This window comes from Poecilia formosa, unplaced genomic scaffold (genome assembly GCF_000485575.1).
Source record: "Poecilia formosa unplaced genomic scaffold, Poecilia_formosa-5.1.2 Scaffold95, whole genome shotgun sequence".
Taxonomy (NCBI): domain Eukaryota; kingdom Metazoa; phylum Chordata; class Actinopteri; order Cyprinodontiformes; family Poeciliidae; genus Poecilia; species Poecilia formosa.
In genome coordinates, this window is record NW_006800034.1 from 1,690,900 (window position 1) to 1,705,706 (window position 14,807).

General features: G+C 39.3%; 3 protein-coding genes across 6 annotated transcripts; 1 reads left to right on the plus strand and 2 right to left on the minus strand.

The window, feature by feature from the left end:
- Positions 1 to 2: 2 nt before the first annotated feature.
- Positions 3 to 5,112, minus strand: LOC103142319 (voltage-dependent anion-selective channel protein 2). The gene is made up of 9 exons (XM_007558334.2): positions 4,996 to 5,112; positions 3,499 to 3,570; positions 3,375 to 3,424; positions 2,691 to 2,843; positions 2,548 to 2,600; positions 2,231 to 2,458; positions 1,953 to 2,103; positions 771 to 828; positions 3 to 690 (listed from the first exon to the last, which is right to left on the minus strand). Exons 2-9 carry the CDS (start codon positions 3,563 to 3,565, stop codon positions 599 to 601), a joined length of 852 nt encoding a protein of 283 aa, XP_007558396.1. The 5' UTR covers positions 3,566 to 3,570; positions 4,996 to 5,112; the 3' UTR covers positions 3 to 598.
- A 1,453-nt stretch (positions 5,113 to 6,565) lies between these two features.
- samd8 (sterile alpha motif domain containing 8) lies at positions 6,566 to 12,564 on the minus strand. 4 transcript variants are annotated; one of them, XM_007558337.2, is made up of 7 exons: positions 12,371 to 12,564; positions 10,820 to 10,840; positions 10,114 to 10,689; positions 9,111 to 9,206; positions 8,531 to 8,648; positions 8,306 to 8,456; positions 6,566 to 7,824 (listed from the first exon to the last, which is right to left on the minus strand). In XM_007558337.2, exons 3-7 carry the CDS (start codon positions 10,668 to 10,670, stop codon positions 7,520 to 7,522), a joined length of 1,227 nt encoding a protein of 408 aa, XP_007558399.1. In that variant the 5' UTR covers positions 10,671 to 10,689; positions 10,820 to 10,840; positions 12,371 to 12,564; the 3' UTR covers positions 6,566 to 7,519. The 4 variants fall into 4 exon arrangements, with proteins under 4 accessions (XP_007558399.1, XP_007558398.1, XP_007558400.1 ...); XM_007558336.2 differs by having other exon boundaries at positions 10,820 to 10,844; XM_007558338.2 differs by lacking the exon at positions 10,820 to 10,840 and having other exon boundaries at positions 12,386 to 12,564.
- A 473-nt stretch (positions 12,565 to 13,037) lies between these two features.
- Positions 13,038 to 14,470, plus strand: LOC103142321 (dual specificity protein phosphatase 13-like). Its single transcript, XM_007558339.2, has 3 exons — positions 13,038 to 13,435; positions 13,516 to 13,733; positions 13,821 to 14,470. The coding sequence occupies exons 1-3, from the start codon at positions 13,305 to 13,307 to the stop codon at positions 14,024 to 14,026; spliced, it is 555 nt and encodes a 184-aa protein (XP_007558401.1). The 5' UTR covers positions 13,038 to 13,304; the 3' UTR covers positions 14,027 to 14,470.
- Positions 14,471 to 14,807: the final 337 nt, after the last annotated feature.

The following is a 14,807-nucleotide window of genomic DNA, read 5'->3' on the forward strand; positions in this document are numbered from 1 at the left end:
GATTTCAGGATTTTTATTTTGCAGGTAGACACACGCCAACATATAGACTGCTCTTTTAGTGTCGTCTCTGAAACGGAAGATAACTTAATTTTGATTCAATGAGGAAAACTTTAGCAATGCCAAGCAACTAAAGACAAACTAGAAAATGTGATACACCACAATAAAAGGCTCTATTGGAAATAAGTGAGGAGCAGCAAAATTCCACCAGGCAGTATAGCACTACCAAAGTATGCAGAGATAGTAGGAGTAAGAGCTTAAATAAAAGTTAAATATTCTACTGTGCAAAATATCAGTTGTACATTCTACATAATCACATTGCAGCAGAATATTAAGGTTCTGAAACCACTCTCGGCTTGTCAAACTAAAGCTGGGGGATTTTTCTGTTGTGTGGGATAAATTGGCAGAAGGGGAAAGTAGCTGATAAATAAATACATGTGGCTGAATCACAATGACAGGAGGTTGGTGGAAATGCTCGTTTCCATCTCGTCGGTGCCTGCATATTGGGATTCTACTTGGTTTGGCCTCGTCGTTAAAATATCTGTCGCTGAGCGCGCAGAATCTGCTGATATTCTTCTGAAACGGTGGAGAGGCAGGTTCTTTACGCCTCCAGCTCCAGGCCTAGACCGAGCTTGTGACCACCAGCGTTGATGTTCTTCCCATCCACTAATGCCGAGAGGGTTAGCTTCATACCTGAACAAAGGGTTAAGTTGAATGATAGATACTCAAGTTTTTAAGATGTCTCAATTGTCTTGCTTTGAGACGGGTCTTACCAGGCCGCAGGGTCTGGGTGTATCCAACTCCTACCAAGCTGGAATTATTCACCTTAGCCTGAAGGAAAAGCAGGAATTTTCTTGATTTCAAAAAAGTGAAATCCAGAGCAAAGACTGGTGCATTTATTTAAGCCAATCAGTGCTTTGTGTATGGCTTCCAGCTACAGAAAACTCAAAATTTACAAAATATAGAATATTACACAAGAATTAAGTGTTATTTTTGATTGAGAAGTGTTATGTTCTACTCCATCATGGATAAACTGCTGACTTGGCAGTCGTAAACAACTTCCACAAGGAAGGTAACTATAGCAGGTGGTTCATAGTACTGCATCCTCAAATTTATTGATGGAAAGTTGAGAGAAAGGAAAAACTAGTGCAAAAAAAAAAAAAGCCCAAGCAAAAGGGATGGCCAGAGCTTTAAGAAGATTGTTCAGCAAACCTCATTCAAGAAATTCACGTGTCGGTGCCTCAGATGTGACAGGACAGTTTACTGGCCAATCAACAAATGTGGCACATTTTTACAGATTACAATGAGTGATAATGTAGGAAGCCTGAATTTCTCAGGGCTGTAGTTATCCCTGTTGCTTATTGGTGTGTTTTTCTTCCTCTAAGCTTTCCATCAACATGCTTAGATACAACATTCTGAAAATGCAATACCCATAAAATTTCTCTTATAATATATTTTTTTTTTTTTTCGGATAAGCTACGATTTTAAATTTAAGTATCACAAATATATTATCATTGCTACATGAGTATAGGCAGCTTCAAACTCACAAGCTGCTTGAACTGTTTTGAATATTAGACAGATCTTCAAATACATGTAGCGATACTCTCAGGGCTGGTAGCACATTTAGCAGCATTTGTTTATTGCGGTAGCAATTTTTTTAAAGAAGGGGATGAGGATGTTCTGCGAGAGCCAATAAGAAACTACAACTAATGTGTTTTTGCCAAAGCAGAAAATGTAACCAGTTGGAATTTTTTTTTTTAATAATCCCATGTTGTTGGTATAGAAATTATATATTTTTTTCCCTCAGGAGTTGGATTGACAACTCATTATCTGGGATCTAAGTCCAAACTGAATCGTCATAACTAACATATACACACATTTTACTTTTTGAACTGAAATAAATGAACTTTTCAACAATATTTTAATTTGAGATCTACAGGTAAAGCTGCACTTACGGATACGGAGGCACTAGAGTCTAACTGGTATTTAGCAGCGATTCCGAAGCGAGTGCTGTTGCTGCCAGCGGTCCAGGCGAGGTTCACGGCCGTCTCAAGGTCCTTGTTTACCTTCTGATAGATAGATCCACCAAACTCTGAGCCGTCATTTCTGGGTCAGGGGGAATGAAAGGATGAGTGCGTCACTTGAAAGTTAAAAAACCTTGAAATATCTACACCTAAAACAAAATCAAAATGTTAACATAATGTTTGTTAATGTCATTCATTTTGAGACCTACATATTGGTGTGAAGCTGGAAGTCCCCGGTCTTGTACCCAATAGCAAAGTTGCTCTGAGTCATCTTAGATTTGGCCGAGTCAAAGGTCATCTGGTAACCACCAAGCCAACCCTCGTATCCGGCCACCGCTGCTGCATGGATAGTTGGACCGGCAAAGTCTAAGTCCACATCGACTCCAGCGTTGAGGTATTCCCGTTTATATGCTGCCTTGACTTTACCGCTCTTCTTCCTGTGGCAATACAACAGAAGGTGAACACTGAGAATACACAGAGAGGAAAAAACTCCAGTTGAATAAGATGCAATTCAAATCCAACTTGCCCAGTGTTGGGTGAAAACGTGTTTTCAAATTGAAGTTTCAATCCCTTGGTGATCTGTTAAAAGGAAGAATCTGCCATAAGTAATTTAAAACCTTATCAAAGTGATGGAAGAATCACAAGAGGAGCAACGTTTCCCCCATTTACCTTATCCTCAACACAGACTTCTGTCCCCAGAGTGTTTTCCGTGGTCCACTTCTCTGTAAAGGTCACCCCATACTCTGGCAACTTATACTTTGTTTCCAGAGTCCCAGTGACTTTGCTGGTGTCTATGTTTGAGGAGCCAGATGTTTTAAATTCCTGGAAGGAACATAAAAGAAAATTACAAAAAGCTCAAGACAATATAGATTGGAAAGCTTCTTTATCTTTCAGTGCTGATTGATAAAGTGTAGATCTGAGGCCAGTCGTGATGGCAGTTATTTCAGAAACCACTATATATTTTTTCAAAGAAGCATAAGCACAAGAAGGAATGTTTCTGGCACCTTGCTGGATCAATCTATGGAGAAGAAGATTAAGGCAAAAGAGTATCCGATTGGTACCTGTAAGTCTACCTAATAAAGTGGCCACTCAGCGTAATTTCACAAAACTTAAAAAATAAATAAATAAATGTTGAATGCATTGGGGAAAACGGTTCTAAATCCACAGTGCAACAGAAGGTAGAACCCCTAACAAATCCTATAAAATAAATGTTGCTTTACATCAAAGTTTTTAGGACTTTCTAATTCATAATCCACAACTTCCCATTTCTCTGTGTTGTAAATCAGACATGACAGACTGATCGCGTCATAGCCACAAGACTGGACAAGGACCTATGTTGGGACTTCATCTTACCACTCCATTTGAAGACGTGGTCTTCACATCAAGCTTAATCATTCCAAAGCCTGTAGAGACAGAGACAGTGAGCAGCTGCATCCACCGCACACTTCCTGAAAAGACTCATCTTGTTTCTAGTTACCATATCCTTTGTGGAAGATATCCTTTGCCGATTTCCCAAGGTCGGCATATGCTGGAGGAACTGCCATTATGTCTGTCAGAAAAAAGTTTCAGAAGAGACGAGGGAGAAAAATGGCAAATAATTAATCTGTGAAATTGCATAGATTGGTTACTAAATATAAAAAATTATCATTCAAGACTTGTCTCTTTTAAACAATATCTAAAGCAAACATCTTATGGACACCATTTTTGTCATGATACAACCACAAACTTCAATGGATTTCACTGGGATTTTAAGGTTAGGTCAACACTATGTAGTGAATAGATGTGAAGTGAAGTAATGAATTGTAATCAAACTACAGCCAGAGTTACTTTCCATTGCCTTGGCTGTATGTTTAGGGTCATCATCCTGCTTGAAGGTGAACTTCTACCCTAGCATCAAGTCTTTTGCACCTCAATAATGTTTTCTTTCTGTACTGCCTTGTATTACGCTCCATCTTTACGTTCACATTTCCTGATCCTGCTGAAGATTGGTTGCTTCATAGTGTAATATTGCCACCACCATGTATCACTGTATACACAGTGTGTCCATTGTGAGAAAGGCCATATTTGTCAAGTACATGACCAATAGTTGTCCTGTCAACATATTTTCCCTAAGCCATGGATTTCTGCAGCTCCTCCAAAGTTACCACTGGCCTCTTAGATGCTTCTGTGATTAATACAGTCCTCGCCCTGCTTGCCATCCACCTCGCCCTGACAAGCAGGGCGAGGTGGATGGTCCTGCCCTGAGACAGCTGCAGTTGTTCTGTAATTCACAATTCTGCAATACCTAATGTTAGCCCATCACATAAAATCACAACAAAACACAGGGAAGTTTGTGTGTGTCTAAAAAGTACGAAAAGGCACAAAACACCAACAATCTTAACAGGCTAGATATCACTCATCATTTCTAATTAAATTTAAAAGTAATGGGAATACAGGCAAGATGAGTGATTATACAGGCTTCCTGTTTACACAAATCATTTGAACAGTTTGAATAAAAGTGGACTGTCGGTATAGCTCGGGGCACCAATTGACTAAGTCAAATAGTCAAGGTTAAACTGAAAGGCTCCAGCTCCGCACAGCCTGCTGCCATAAATACGAAGTCACACCTTGTTCTCATGTTGCCAATGTGCTACTTTTTTGAACAGTAAATGTAAAATATCAGCTAGGATTTTACTACAGGAAGAGCAACCGATTAGCATGTTGCATTGAAATGACGTATATGGACAAATAACTTCAATTTCATTCAATCCGGATGGTTTTATTCGGACTATTTTTGTTCATTTTCGACGTGAATCAAGCTAGCTTTCGCCCATGATGATCCGCAGACCGAGTATGTCGTTCCCACTGTTATGAAGGAGTTTCGGAAAGTAAGCCGGGGGGCGTTTTACAGCTTCCAATTTAGGTAACTGGTCCCTAACGAGCTTAAACGTAAACAAAACACAACAAAATGAACGCATAGGAGCTAACTACTTACCAAGAATAAGGGCTATTCGGTCTACCGGTGAGATTAGCAAAGGTTGGATGCAGCCGGTGTAAGGACGATATGGAGGAGATACTGCATAGACACCCTGTTGACCTCGGCACCGAAGGACCCCAAAATAAAGCTGTCGATTTAGCGCCTGATGAAAATCAGACGGAGATGGAAACTTTATTGCTCTTTATCTAGGTAATGTAGGAATCTATTTTACGAGTTACTCAACATAAAATGTAAAATATTTGATCTTTGTTTTGAAATATTGTATTACTAATTTTTACTTGGAGGACACAGGCAGTAGAAAGATATCTAAGTCACCATGGTAACTAATATATGCTAATACGTAGCCATAAAGCTAATGTGATGATTCATGATCAAAAGCAAGCAATTTTAGCTTGCTTTTAAAAAATACAGATGTCCATATATATTTTTTATTTTATTTTATTGTATTTTATTTTTGTTTTGCGTTAAGTCCTTCCAAAGATGTTTTTATTCAATCTTACAACTGTTTGAATTAAATTCAAAATGCCATATGAAATAAATATGGCATTTTAAATCAGTGTTTAACCGATTTAAAATGGGGAATAAGAGTTGATGACGGATGGGTCACTCCTAAAAAGGTTACCCTTTTCTCTCTCCAACAATTAACCTTGTTAACCTACAATAAAACTATAACGTCTGGCAGAATCAACTTCTTTACTCTAAAGCAGGGGTGTCAAACTCCAGTCCTCAAGGGCCACTGTCCTGCAGTTTTTAGATGTGCCATAGGTGCAAAAAACTGGACTGAAATGGCTTAATTACCTCCTTCTTGTGTAGATAAATTCTCCAGAGCCTTGCTAATAACCTAATTATTATATTCAGGTGTGGTGCAGCAGAGGCACATCTAAAAGTTTCAGAGCAGTAGGCCCTCCAGGACTGGAGTTTGACACATGTGCTCTAAAGACTTCAACAAATCACCCCTATAATTAATGTAACTACTAAATAAGAGTCATCCTGTGTGGAATTTTGAGTATAAATAGTGTTGTTCTGTAAAGGTCTCAGAGGTTTGTTTGCAAACATTATCATCAAAACCAAGGAACACACTAGAAAAGTCAGGGTTAAAAATCTGGAGACATTACAGTTTTGAATATCTATCTCACAGTGCTTTGTTCAGTCCATTATCTAGAAATGGAAAGCATATGACAACTGTAAACCTATAAAAATGCAGCTATCCAGGTGAGGACTGCATTAATCCAAACAGCCAAGAGGCTCATGGTAACTCTGGAGGAGCTGTACCAGCTCACACCTCAGGTGAGAATCTATTGAGTGATTGAAGAACTCTGCAAATCTCTTAGATTTATAGAGTGGTGATAGAGCAATTGTTCAAAGAAGCCTGGTTTAAAAATTAAAAATTTAAAAAAGACTGGCAAAAAATATGAAAAAGGGGTGGAAAGTGTGGCAGACAAATAGCACCACACATCACCTTCAATTAATCAGAATTGAAAATTGGTGTCTACATCCTCTTAATTTTAAGGTATGACGTTGTGCTAAAATGTACATTCTTTCAAAGATTGTGCAATAGACAAAAAAGTTTTTTCCCAGTTCTTTAATGAAAGAAATGACTGACCAAAATAAGCGATGAGGCGCTGAACACATCAACCTTTCTGAATGAAAGAATATTTTGGATTGTTCAATACGTCATGTTTCAGATAACCTGCAACGACAACATCCTCTCAATGAAAGAGCACAAATCAAAGTCTACACTTAACACACTGTATTTCAAACATACCATTCAACATAACTGTAAACATTTCTCTCAATGTACATGATTCTACAATTGTGGAGGGGAAGTATAAAAATATCTATTGACGTTTAAAAAATAAATATACACACATACAGTAAAATTTCTCTTAGGGGTTAGTTTGGTACTGACTAAAGTCAAAGGAATAATATGAGAAAAAGCACAAAAATTGGTCTTAGTCTTGTAATTTTATAGTGCACAGAGATTTCTTTCATCTAAAATTACACAGACACGCATCAAGAAATCTGAAAACATCTTCATGGAGTGGAATCTCTTAATTGGCAAGGGAATACTTAAGACGTGTTTTTAGAGACAGCAGAAAAGTTTTCTTCCCAAGGATTTGGCTGATAATGACATGTCTTAATAAATTAGACCTTGTTAGACAGTGAAATAAAATATGATCTACAGATATTGACCATTTCCATGCCTAAAAATCACAAATGTCAACTAACAGCATGACTTGTGTCAGAAGCTACAAAATATGCAATCCTTACTACATGAAAAGATTTCCCTCTTGCTGTAACTCCACTGAATTCTTTTAAACACAACATGACTGAGCTTGCAGTGGATTTTGCCTAATCCGCCTAAAAACTGTTGATATGACGAAGCGAGTTAGAGGTGGACTCCAAAACTAACGGAAGATTTGGCTCTGAGCATCACATCGGGCGTCTTCGTCGAGGATGTCACAGTTGGCAACTTCACAAAATGAGACAAAAAAAAAAAAAACAGGTGCGCCGGAGTTAGTTATCCAATCAGCCGCTTCATCATGGTAGGTCTGGAGAAGGGCCAGCAGTACTCGTTGGGGACGGGCCCGTTGACATTGCACTCGAAGAAGGAGAACATGGGGAACCAGATGCGGGCTCGCCGACTCTGCTGGTACGCCCGGGTGTTGGCCAGAGTGTGGTAGTACAGGAAGAGTCTGGTAGTGATATAGAAGGCGATGAACACGTCAATGGAGTAGTGTTCGTGGGCAGCCAGGATGAAGAAGATCCCAAAGAGGTTGAGGACCCAAGACAAGGTGTGAATGAAGTTCCAGCTTCGTGGAGTGTCTGAGCGAATGAAAAGAAGAACGTATTTGTTAATATTACCCATAAATGCATCACATTGGAAGAGAAATTGTCAAAAGAAAACAAAAACAAAAAAGGATTCCATTTTACTCCCCCTTCCCCCCCAGCAGATACTTTGTAGAAACACATTTGACTATATCTGGGGGGAAAAAAGTTTAGAAAATGAAAACTTTTGCCATTTTTCTTTACAAAAAAGCTAAAGCTCAGTGAAAAGTTTTTAGATTCTGTATTGGATTTTTGTCTGGACTTTGACTGGGCCATTGTAACACAAATTTGCTTTGATGTAAACCATTCCATTTAAGCTCTGGCTGTATTTTTAGGCTTGTTGTCTTGTTGGAAGGTTAACTCATTCATCATTCCATTAAATTTTATATTTATATATATATATATATATATATATACTTAACTAATTTTCAGCTATTGTAGAGGGCAATGTACATGAAATATATTTTGTTTTACTCACATTCAGTGACAAAGAAGTTGAGCATTGTGAGGACGACAGTATGGCCGCTGAACATGTAGTCCCCACATGTATGCACGCCGGTCAGGGACATCCCAAAACCACTCCAGATGGCCACAGCCCGCTGCAGTTTGGCCCACATGTCGCCATAAATCTACAATGACGGAGGAAGTGAGGCCATTAAATATTGGTGCATCTAAGAGTGGATGAAAAATGGGCCAATTTTACCTTTCCTGTGCACTGCAGATGCTGCCCAGGCACAGACAGGGAGGTGACAAACATGGTTACGCACCGCAGCATGAAAACTGTCCCCATCAGGCTACACATGCGTCGCAGAAGGATGGACCTGCAAGTCAACGCAAGCAGGGAATTGTTTGTCAGGCAATGTTCTTAAGTCTTTCTTGTACTTTTCATCCACAACACGGGCAAAACAAAAGGTTTTAGATCTAAGAAAAACAGTAGACAATAAAATAACTGGAAAGAAATCTATAATGAGTTAAACCAGGGTAAATGTGGGAGGAAAAAAGTACAGAAATGTGCAACTTTCACCAGATTAGTTTAAAGTATTAAATTATGTGTTGATGTTAAATTAGACAGTAGGTGCGGACAAACACAAGACATATGGACTAAAATCCTGATAAAAGTGTTAAATCTGTCAAAAATAATTAAAAAAAAGATAAAAATGAACAAATCCACAACTTGAATGACAACTAAATAAATAACTAGAAAACCTATTCAAAATCCATATTATAATGAAGCTATAAGCTGCACCTTCTAGAAAACTAAACTGTTCACTGATTTATATTACCTGTGTTTATGCAGCAGCAGAACCAGCAGCCAGATATTACAGAGAATCACTCCACATGCCTCGGCCATAGCAAAGGCCCATGGTATCCTTGGCACGCTGTTGAAAAGTGTAAAATCATTATTTTTTGTTTTTGTTTTAAACACAACACAAAAAAATACCTGACATGCCTTCAAGAAAAAAAAAACAAAAGACCTGTGTTGTGTCGACAAATAGAATAACTTTAAAAAAGCTGAAAGCTTTATTTTATTACCAGCTGCAGACCGAAAACACAGAACGTGCTTATGTTTTCCTTTACCCACAAGGCCTTGCAAAGTGTCGACACCCCTTGAACTTTTCCAGCACTACCACAAATTTGAATAAACACTGTGAGCTAGGCCAGCACAGATTAAAGCATACTGGAAATGTTTGCAAAACAAATCTACATGTATTTTATCCTGATTCAGTTTTATTTTTTGTTAAATCTATCACTGGGTACTTGTGTGAGACTTATTCAGCTGTAGTGACATATTCATTTATTTTAAGGCTTTAGACCGAAAACAAAAAACATTCAAACACAATATGAAGAAATCGGGGTGTGGTTCAAAACTGAGCAGGACTGAAAACATTTACTTTCAAGTATTCTTCTCCTTCAAGCTGTTCATTAGGAAGAAAATCATGGGACTAAATTGGGGAAATAACTGAAATAACATGTTTTATTTCCCCAAATGCATCCTGAAGCGGCTCTCTGAAATCAGCTGTTCTCTGATCAGGCGGAGCATTTCCATGAAAACTCGAAGCCGCTCTTGAACAATAGATCGCACCTCGAACCAGGTCAGCTTAAAAACTCTCCGTGATCTCTTTGAAGCCGAGTTTCTTCATCAGAAGTTTGTAATGACAACAATAGACGGAAGTCTGCAGTAGTAACATCAAAAATATAGATTCTCTTATCATCCACTGCATTTCACAGCTGATTATTTCTGTCATAAAAAAAAAAAAAAAAAAATCAGGATTTGTGAGCACTGACCTGTCGAGGAAAATGTCAGGCAGTGGCGGGTAGGTGCGCATGTCAGGCACCCTTTCGTGGACTATGACCATGACGAAGGACGTGAACCCGAACACAAACACCACGTAGACGGAGCTGAGCACCGTCTTCCAGTATTCGGGGTCCAGCCGCCTCATCTGCTGCTTGTACTTCCCGTTGGTGTACTGCTGGTACTCCTCCCCCACCGGAGCCGTGTTGGTGCTGTCGCAGTCTCTGCCGGGGTCTCCGTTGCACAGCCACTCCAAGTTGCTCCCGGAGCTCGACGGAGAGAGGCCGTCGAAGGGGACGCCCAGCTCCTCCAGCACGTCCATGTTCTGCTTCTGGAGCTTGCGGATGGACATCATCAGCCTCTTGATGTCGCCCAGCACCTTGAGCTCCAGAGGCGGCGAGCGCAGGTCGTACTCGCTGAGGGCAAGCAGGCTGGTGCCGTCCAGCCGGTGCTTGTTGCACAGCAGGTCCACGTAGTCGCAGAAGCCTTCTTCCTTTAGCCACCTGGCTACGTGTTTAGGCGTCCAGTGACGGACGCTGAGCTGGGTCATTTTCTTCTCACGCCGAAGGCTGAAACAATGAGACTTCAGTGTGAACGCAAAGTATTTACCGTGTCTCCAACACCGAACAAGGCTAAGAGGGAGACGCAAACTTGATCAGGCTATTTATAATAAACAATTTTTTTTTTTAAAGAACCGACCTGGAGATCGTGAGCTTCTTTCTTCCTTAAAAGAAACAACATGACGTTTGAGTGAGATGGTAGTTTTTGAAATCCAACAGAAAAATACAATGATTGCGTTCTCGCTCACATTTACGAATGAAATTTGGAACTGTAACGATTAATCGGATTAATCGTGATGAGTCAACTACTGAAAGGAAACGCTGAGTTCCTTTAAATCAAGGCCAAAAACATTTGTTTAGAGTCGCCTTTGATTAATAATGGCATTGACAAATTCTAATCTAGATCGCAACTTTTCATGACTTCTCTTTATTTTGCCACTAATACATTTTTGTTTGCTTATTGTGTTATGTCTTCATCGTGTAAAGCACGTTGAACTGCCTTTTTGCCGGAATGCGTTGTGCATATAAACTTGACCACATATTTCTCAGAGGAAATGGTAGAGGAAAAAAAATAGTTAAATCATTTGTTAACCAAAACTCATGCCCACATGGAGAAACTGACGTGTTCTCTTGGTTAAATATATCAATAAAGTCAATTACGCAACGGTAGGAATTTCCTATACTTCCACTTTTGAAGGGAAATGAGTCTCCAAGAATGTAAGGCAACCAGAGTAGAAAATAGCCAATATTAATAAAATTTGTGACAAAGGTAAACAAGACTCTTTCTAAAAATAAGTTAGAGTACCGCCAATACTTGGTACAATCGGCTGGGCCCTTGAAGACAAATTTTTCATTCAAGACTGCATTTTCGTCCTGTCGACAATCTAAACATACTCAGAATAAAATTAGTTCGCTTTTTATTACCATTCATTTTAATAACATGGGCCAAGTGCTCAAGTTCAAGTTACCTTTAGACAACAACAGATTTTTATGTCAACATTACTAAAGAGGTGTTGAAAGTTAATTCCTGATTCCATATTCTGAAACTGCAGAATAATCATCAAGAGATTGCTTACATAGCTTCATTTTTAAATTAAGCCAGTCATGACTGTTAAATTATACCAAAGTTCTGTATTTTTAGAGTGCCGAATCTCATTACTATCTATTTTGCGTACGTAGCTGTATGTACTGTATGAGGGAAATATCATTTTCTTGGAAACTACACCCCCAACATATCCTTATCCCTAAATGACCAGAGAAGTTTATCCTAAGAATCAAAAGGGATACTTGAACAGAACACTGACTTTAACGTCTTTAAATGTCATTAATTAATATGGATTAAATCGTCATACTTATCCTCTCAAGTATTTAATATAAGAAGACACTGAGGCTTCTTTTATTTGTAGAGTTGAGTGATCGCTTTTCAAAATCCTCCACCCACAACAGCTCAAATCACTGGTAAGCAAATATGATGAAGAGGAGGTTTAAGCCACCACTTCTGTTGCTCAGTTTTTATCCTGCAACTGGACCTGGCTTGTCAGGTTGTATGCATACACAATTTCCGTTTGACAAAAACGTGAGAACAAACCTAAGCATCGCCTACAATCTATGTCTTATAGGAAATCTATCCTAGCTTAATCGAGCTAACGGGCGGTAGCTTGCTCTCTACACGTCCTTAACAGTCACTCACCAGTTTGAGACGCACCTGAAGGTGACACGGAGCTCCTTCACTAGGCTAACTAACTAACCGGCATCTCTCGAAAACTAACCGACACCCTGTGAGCGGAGCATGAAGCAACATGAGCTTGGAGGAAGTCATTTTGGCCGAGATTCGCGCTGACTAGCTTACTGTTGTCAAGCCAGTGCGCTAATGTGCAGAATAGATGCGCACATAAAAAAAACAAGAGCTTTAGCTCAAGCTGATCAACACTGACACCTGGTGGTCAAAGTTGATACTGCAGCGTTTTTCCAGCATTAGCTTTTCCAACTATGCCATACTGTAAAATTACAAGAAAATGTTGTAATTTCATGATTTTTTTTTCTTAACAGTTGGGATAGTGTCCTGAGGTTTAAAAACTTTATCAAATCCAATAAGAATCCTTTTCATTGTGGAAAGGGTTTTCTTTTCATACAGGTAGCTAGAAATTAACAACTAGAAAGAAAGAAGAAAGTACTTCTTTCTTCCAGTCAATTTGGATTTAAAACTAGCTAGTCATCTGTTTCCATATTTATAGTAAATGTCTAGATCTGATGTGTTATTTACTTTGTTCTTTGTTTCAACTTTAGTTTTTTTCTTTGATTAAGAAATTCTTGTGAATATATAGAAAAAAATTATAAAATTAACAACAGTATTATAATTTATGTATTCTGTTGCTCATTTATTTATTTCTTAGTTTTTTGTACTGCAATAAAGTAAGTCATTAATCACAGTGGTCTAAACCTGACATTAAGAAAATAGGTCAGTGTTTTAATTTTAGAACAGAGCCACCTGTCTATGTCAGTACCAACATGGCTGTAGTAAAGCCTCAACATTTTATATCCTCAGGGAATCCAGAGAATAAATCATCCAAAGTGGTAGTTTTCACAGTAATATTTTAATATTTGTGTACACAGAATTCATCAAAATGCAGGATACAAGCAGTGCAGTTTCTTGTGTCCCTGCCTCGCTAAAAGAACTGCAGAAGGTTTTGTATGGAGGTAAAAGATTTGGGAACCATGTGGATGAAGTTTGGCCAAATCTCTACATTGGGGACATGTAAGTGTTAACTTCCACAATATTCGTTTCTCATCCAATCGTCCCGTGCCAAATATTATGCCTGCTTGCTTTCTCCTCAGGTCAGTTGCCAACGACCGCTACAGTCTGTGGAAGCTGGGAATTACTCATGTTGTGAATGCAGCTCATGGGAGGATGCACTGTCAGGGAAGTCATGACTTTTATGGAGCCACAGTGGAATATTATGGAGTCTCCGCTGATGACTCACCGAGTTTTGACCTTTCTCGCTATTTCTTGCCAACTGCTGAGTATATTCACAACTCACTCAACACGAATGGGGGTAAATACCTGTCAAGTTGCCTTAGTTTCATTGTTTAAGAGAATAACAATAATGTCCTTCACTTTAATTTATTTTCTTTCACTGTAGCTCGGGTGTTAGTGCACTGTGCAGTCGGAGTGAGCAGGTCTGCCTCGCTGGTGTTGGCTTACCTCATGATCTACCATGCTTACTCCCTCCTGGAAGCCATCAATAAGGTCAAAGAGTGCAGGTGGATTTTCCCAAACAGGGGTTTCCTAAAGCAGCTGCGTGCTTTGGATCTGAAACTACACAATACTTCTGCTAATGGGACTTAGGACATTAGTTTTCTTCAGGATGAGTGATGCTGTGTGTATCTGCCAGCAGAGGTAGACACAAAGCTGGCCGGCGGCAGAAACAAACTAAGCTGCTGCAGGGTGCCTCCAGGCCAGCAGGGGTCCCCCAAGAGCTCCTCAATTCTCATGCAGACGTTTGATATTTGTTTATCAAGAGTAAGCGTTCTTTGTCATTTGTCCTAGTGATTTCAAAATAGGCAAACTGGTCATCTATATTATTATTTTCATTTTATCCCTTTAAGATTTACATGCATTTAAAAACTTGGAAGTTGTCATCACACAACGGACAAACTTGGTGATGAGTTCAATTATTTCTGCAATTATACCCATGCTGGAGTCACAGCAGTTGTAAATGAATCTATCGAGTAATTACAGGTTGTAATTTCTGGAACACACGACTAATTAAACTCGTTCCCTCTTGCTTGACTCCACTGAGTCTGCTTGAAACACAGAACAACAGAACAGATGTGTCGGTCAGTGAAATGCTCTGCAGGATATGTCTGGCTTTCTGTCTGTTGTCAGTTACACGGGCTTTCTGAAATGCTCATATCTACTGATGAGGTGAAAAGTTGTGCTGTCTGTTGTTTCCAAGTCAGTCACATCAGGGAGGAAGTGAGTGACTCCGGATCCTCAATGCTCTTCACATGAGTAGTGCAGAAAATGGAAGCAACAAGAGGGGCACCAGAATTTGATCAACTCGGAAAAAAATAAATAAAACCTCTTTACGAGGAGATGAGAGAAGCCTGCACCCGAAACTACCACC

What these genes read in the sequence shown, in the direction of transcription:
- LOC103142319 (XM_007558334.2), bottom strand. Translation starts at nt 3,565, where the DNA reads ATGGCAGTTCCTCCAGCATATGCCGACCTTGGGAAATCGGCAAAGGAT. An exon ending in AAGTCTGTGTTGAGGATAAG is followed by an intron (nt 2,601 to 2,690) that starts GTAAATGGGGGA and finishes TCCTTTTAACAG; the next exon opens with ATCACCAAGGGATTGAAACT. An exon ending in CACCCAGACCCTGCGGCCTG is followed by an intron (nt 691 to 770) that starts GTAAGACCCGTC and finishes CCCTTTGTTCAG; the next exon opens with GTATGAAGCTAACCCTCTCG.
- samd8 (XM_007558338.2), bottom strand. Translation starts at nt 10,670, where the DNA reads ATGACCCAGCTCAGCGTCCGTCACTGGACGCCTAAACACGTAGCCAGG. An exon ending in CCTGACATTTTCCTCGACAG is followed by an intron (nt 9,207 to 10,113) that starts GTCAGTGCTCAC and finishes ACTTTTCAACAG; the next exon opens with CGTGCCAAGGATACCATGGG. An exon ending in CAACTTCTTTGTCACTGAAT is followed by an intron (nt 7,825 to 8,305) that starts GTGAGTAAAACA and finishes TCATTCGCTCAG; the next exon opens with ACACTCCACGAAGCTGGAAC.
- LOC103142321 (XM_007558339.2), top strand. Translation starts at nt 13,305, where the DNA reads ATGCAGGATACAAGCAGTGCAGTTTCTTGTGTCCCTGCCTCGCTAAAA. An exon ending in AATCTCTACATTGGGGACAT is followed by an intron (nt 13,436 to 13,515) that starts GTAAGTGTTAAC and finishes CTTTCTCCTCAG; the next exon opens with GTCAGTTGCCAACGACCGCT. An exon ending in CTCACTCAACACGAATGGGG is followed by an intron (nt 13,734 to 13,820) that starts GTAAATACCTGT and finishes CTTTCACTGTAG; the next exon opens with CTCGGGTGTTAGTGCACTGT.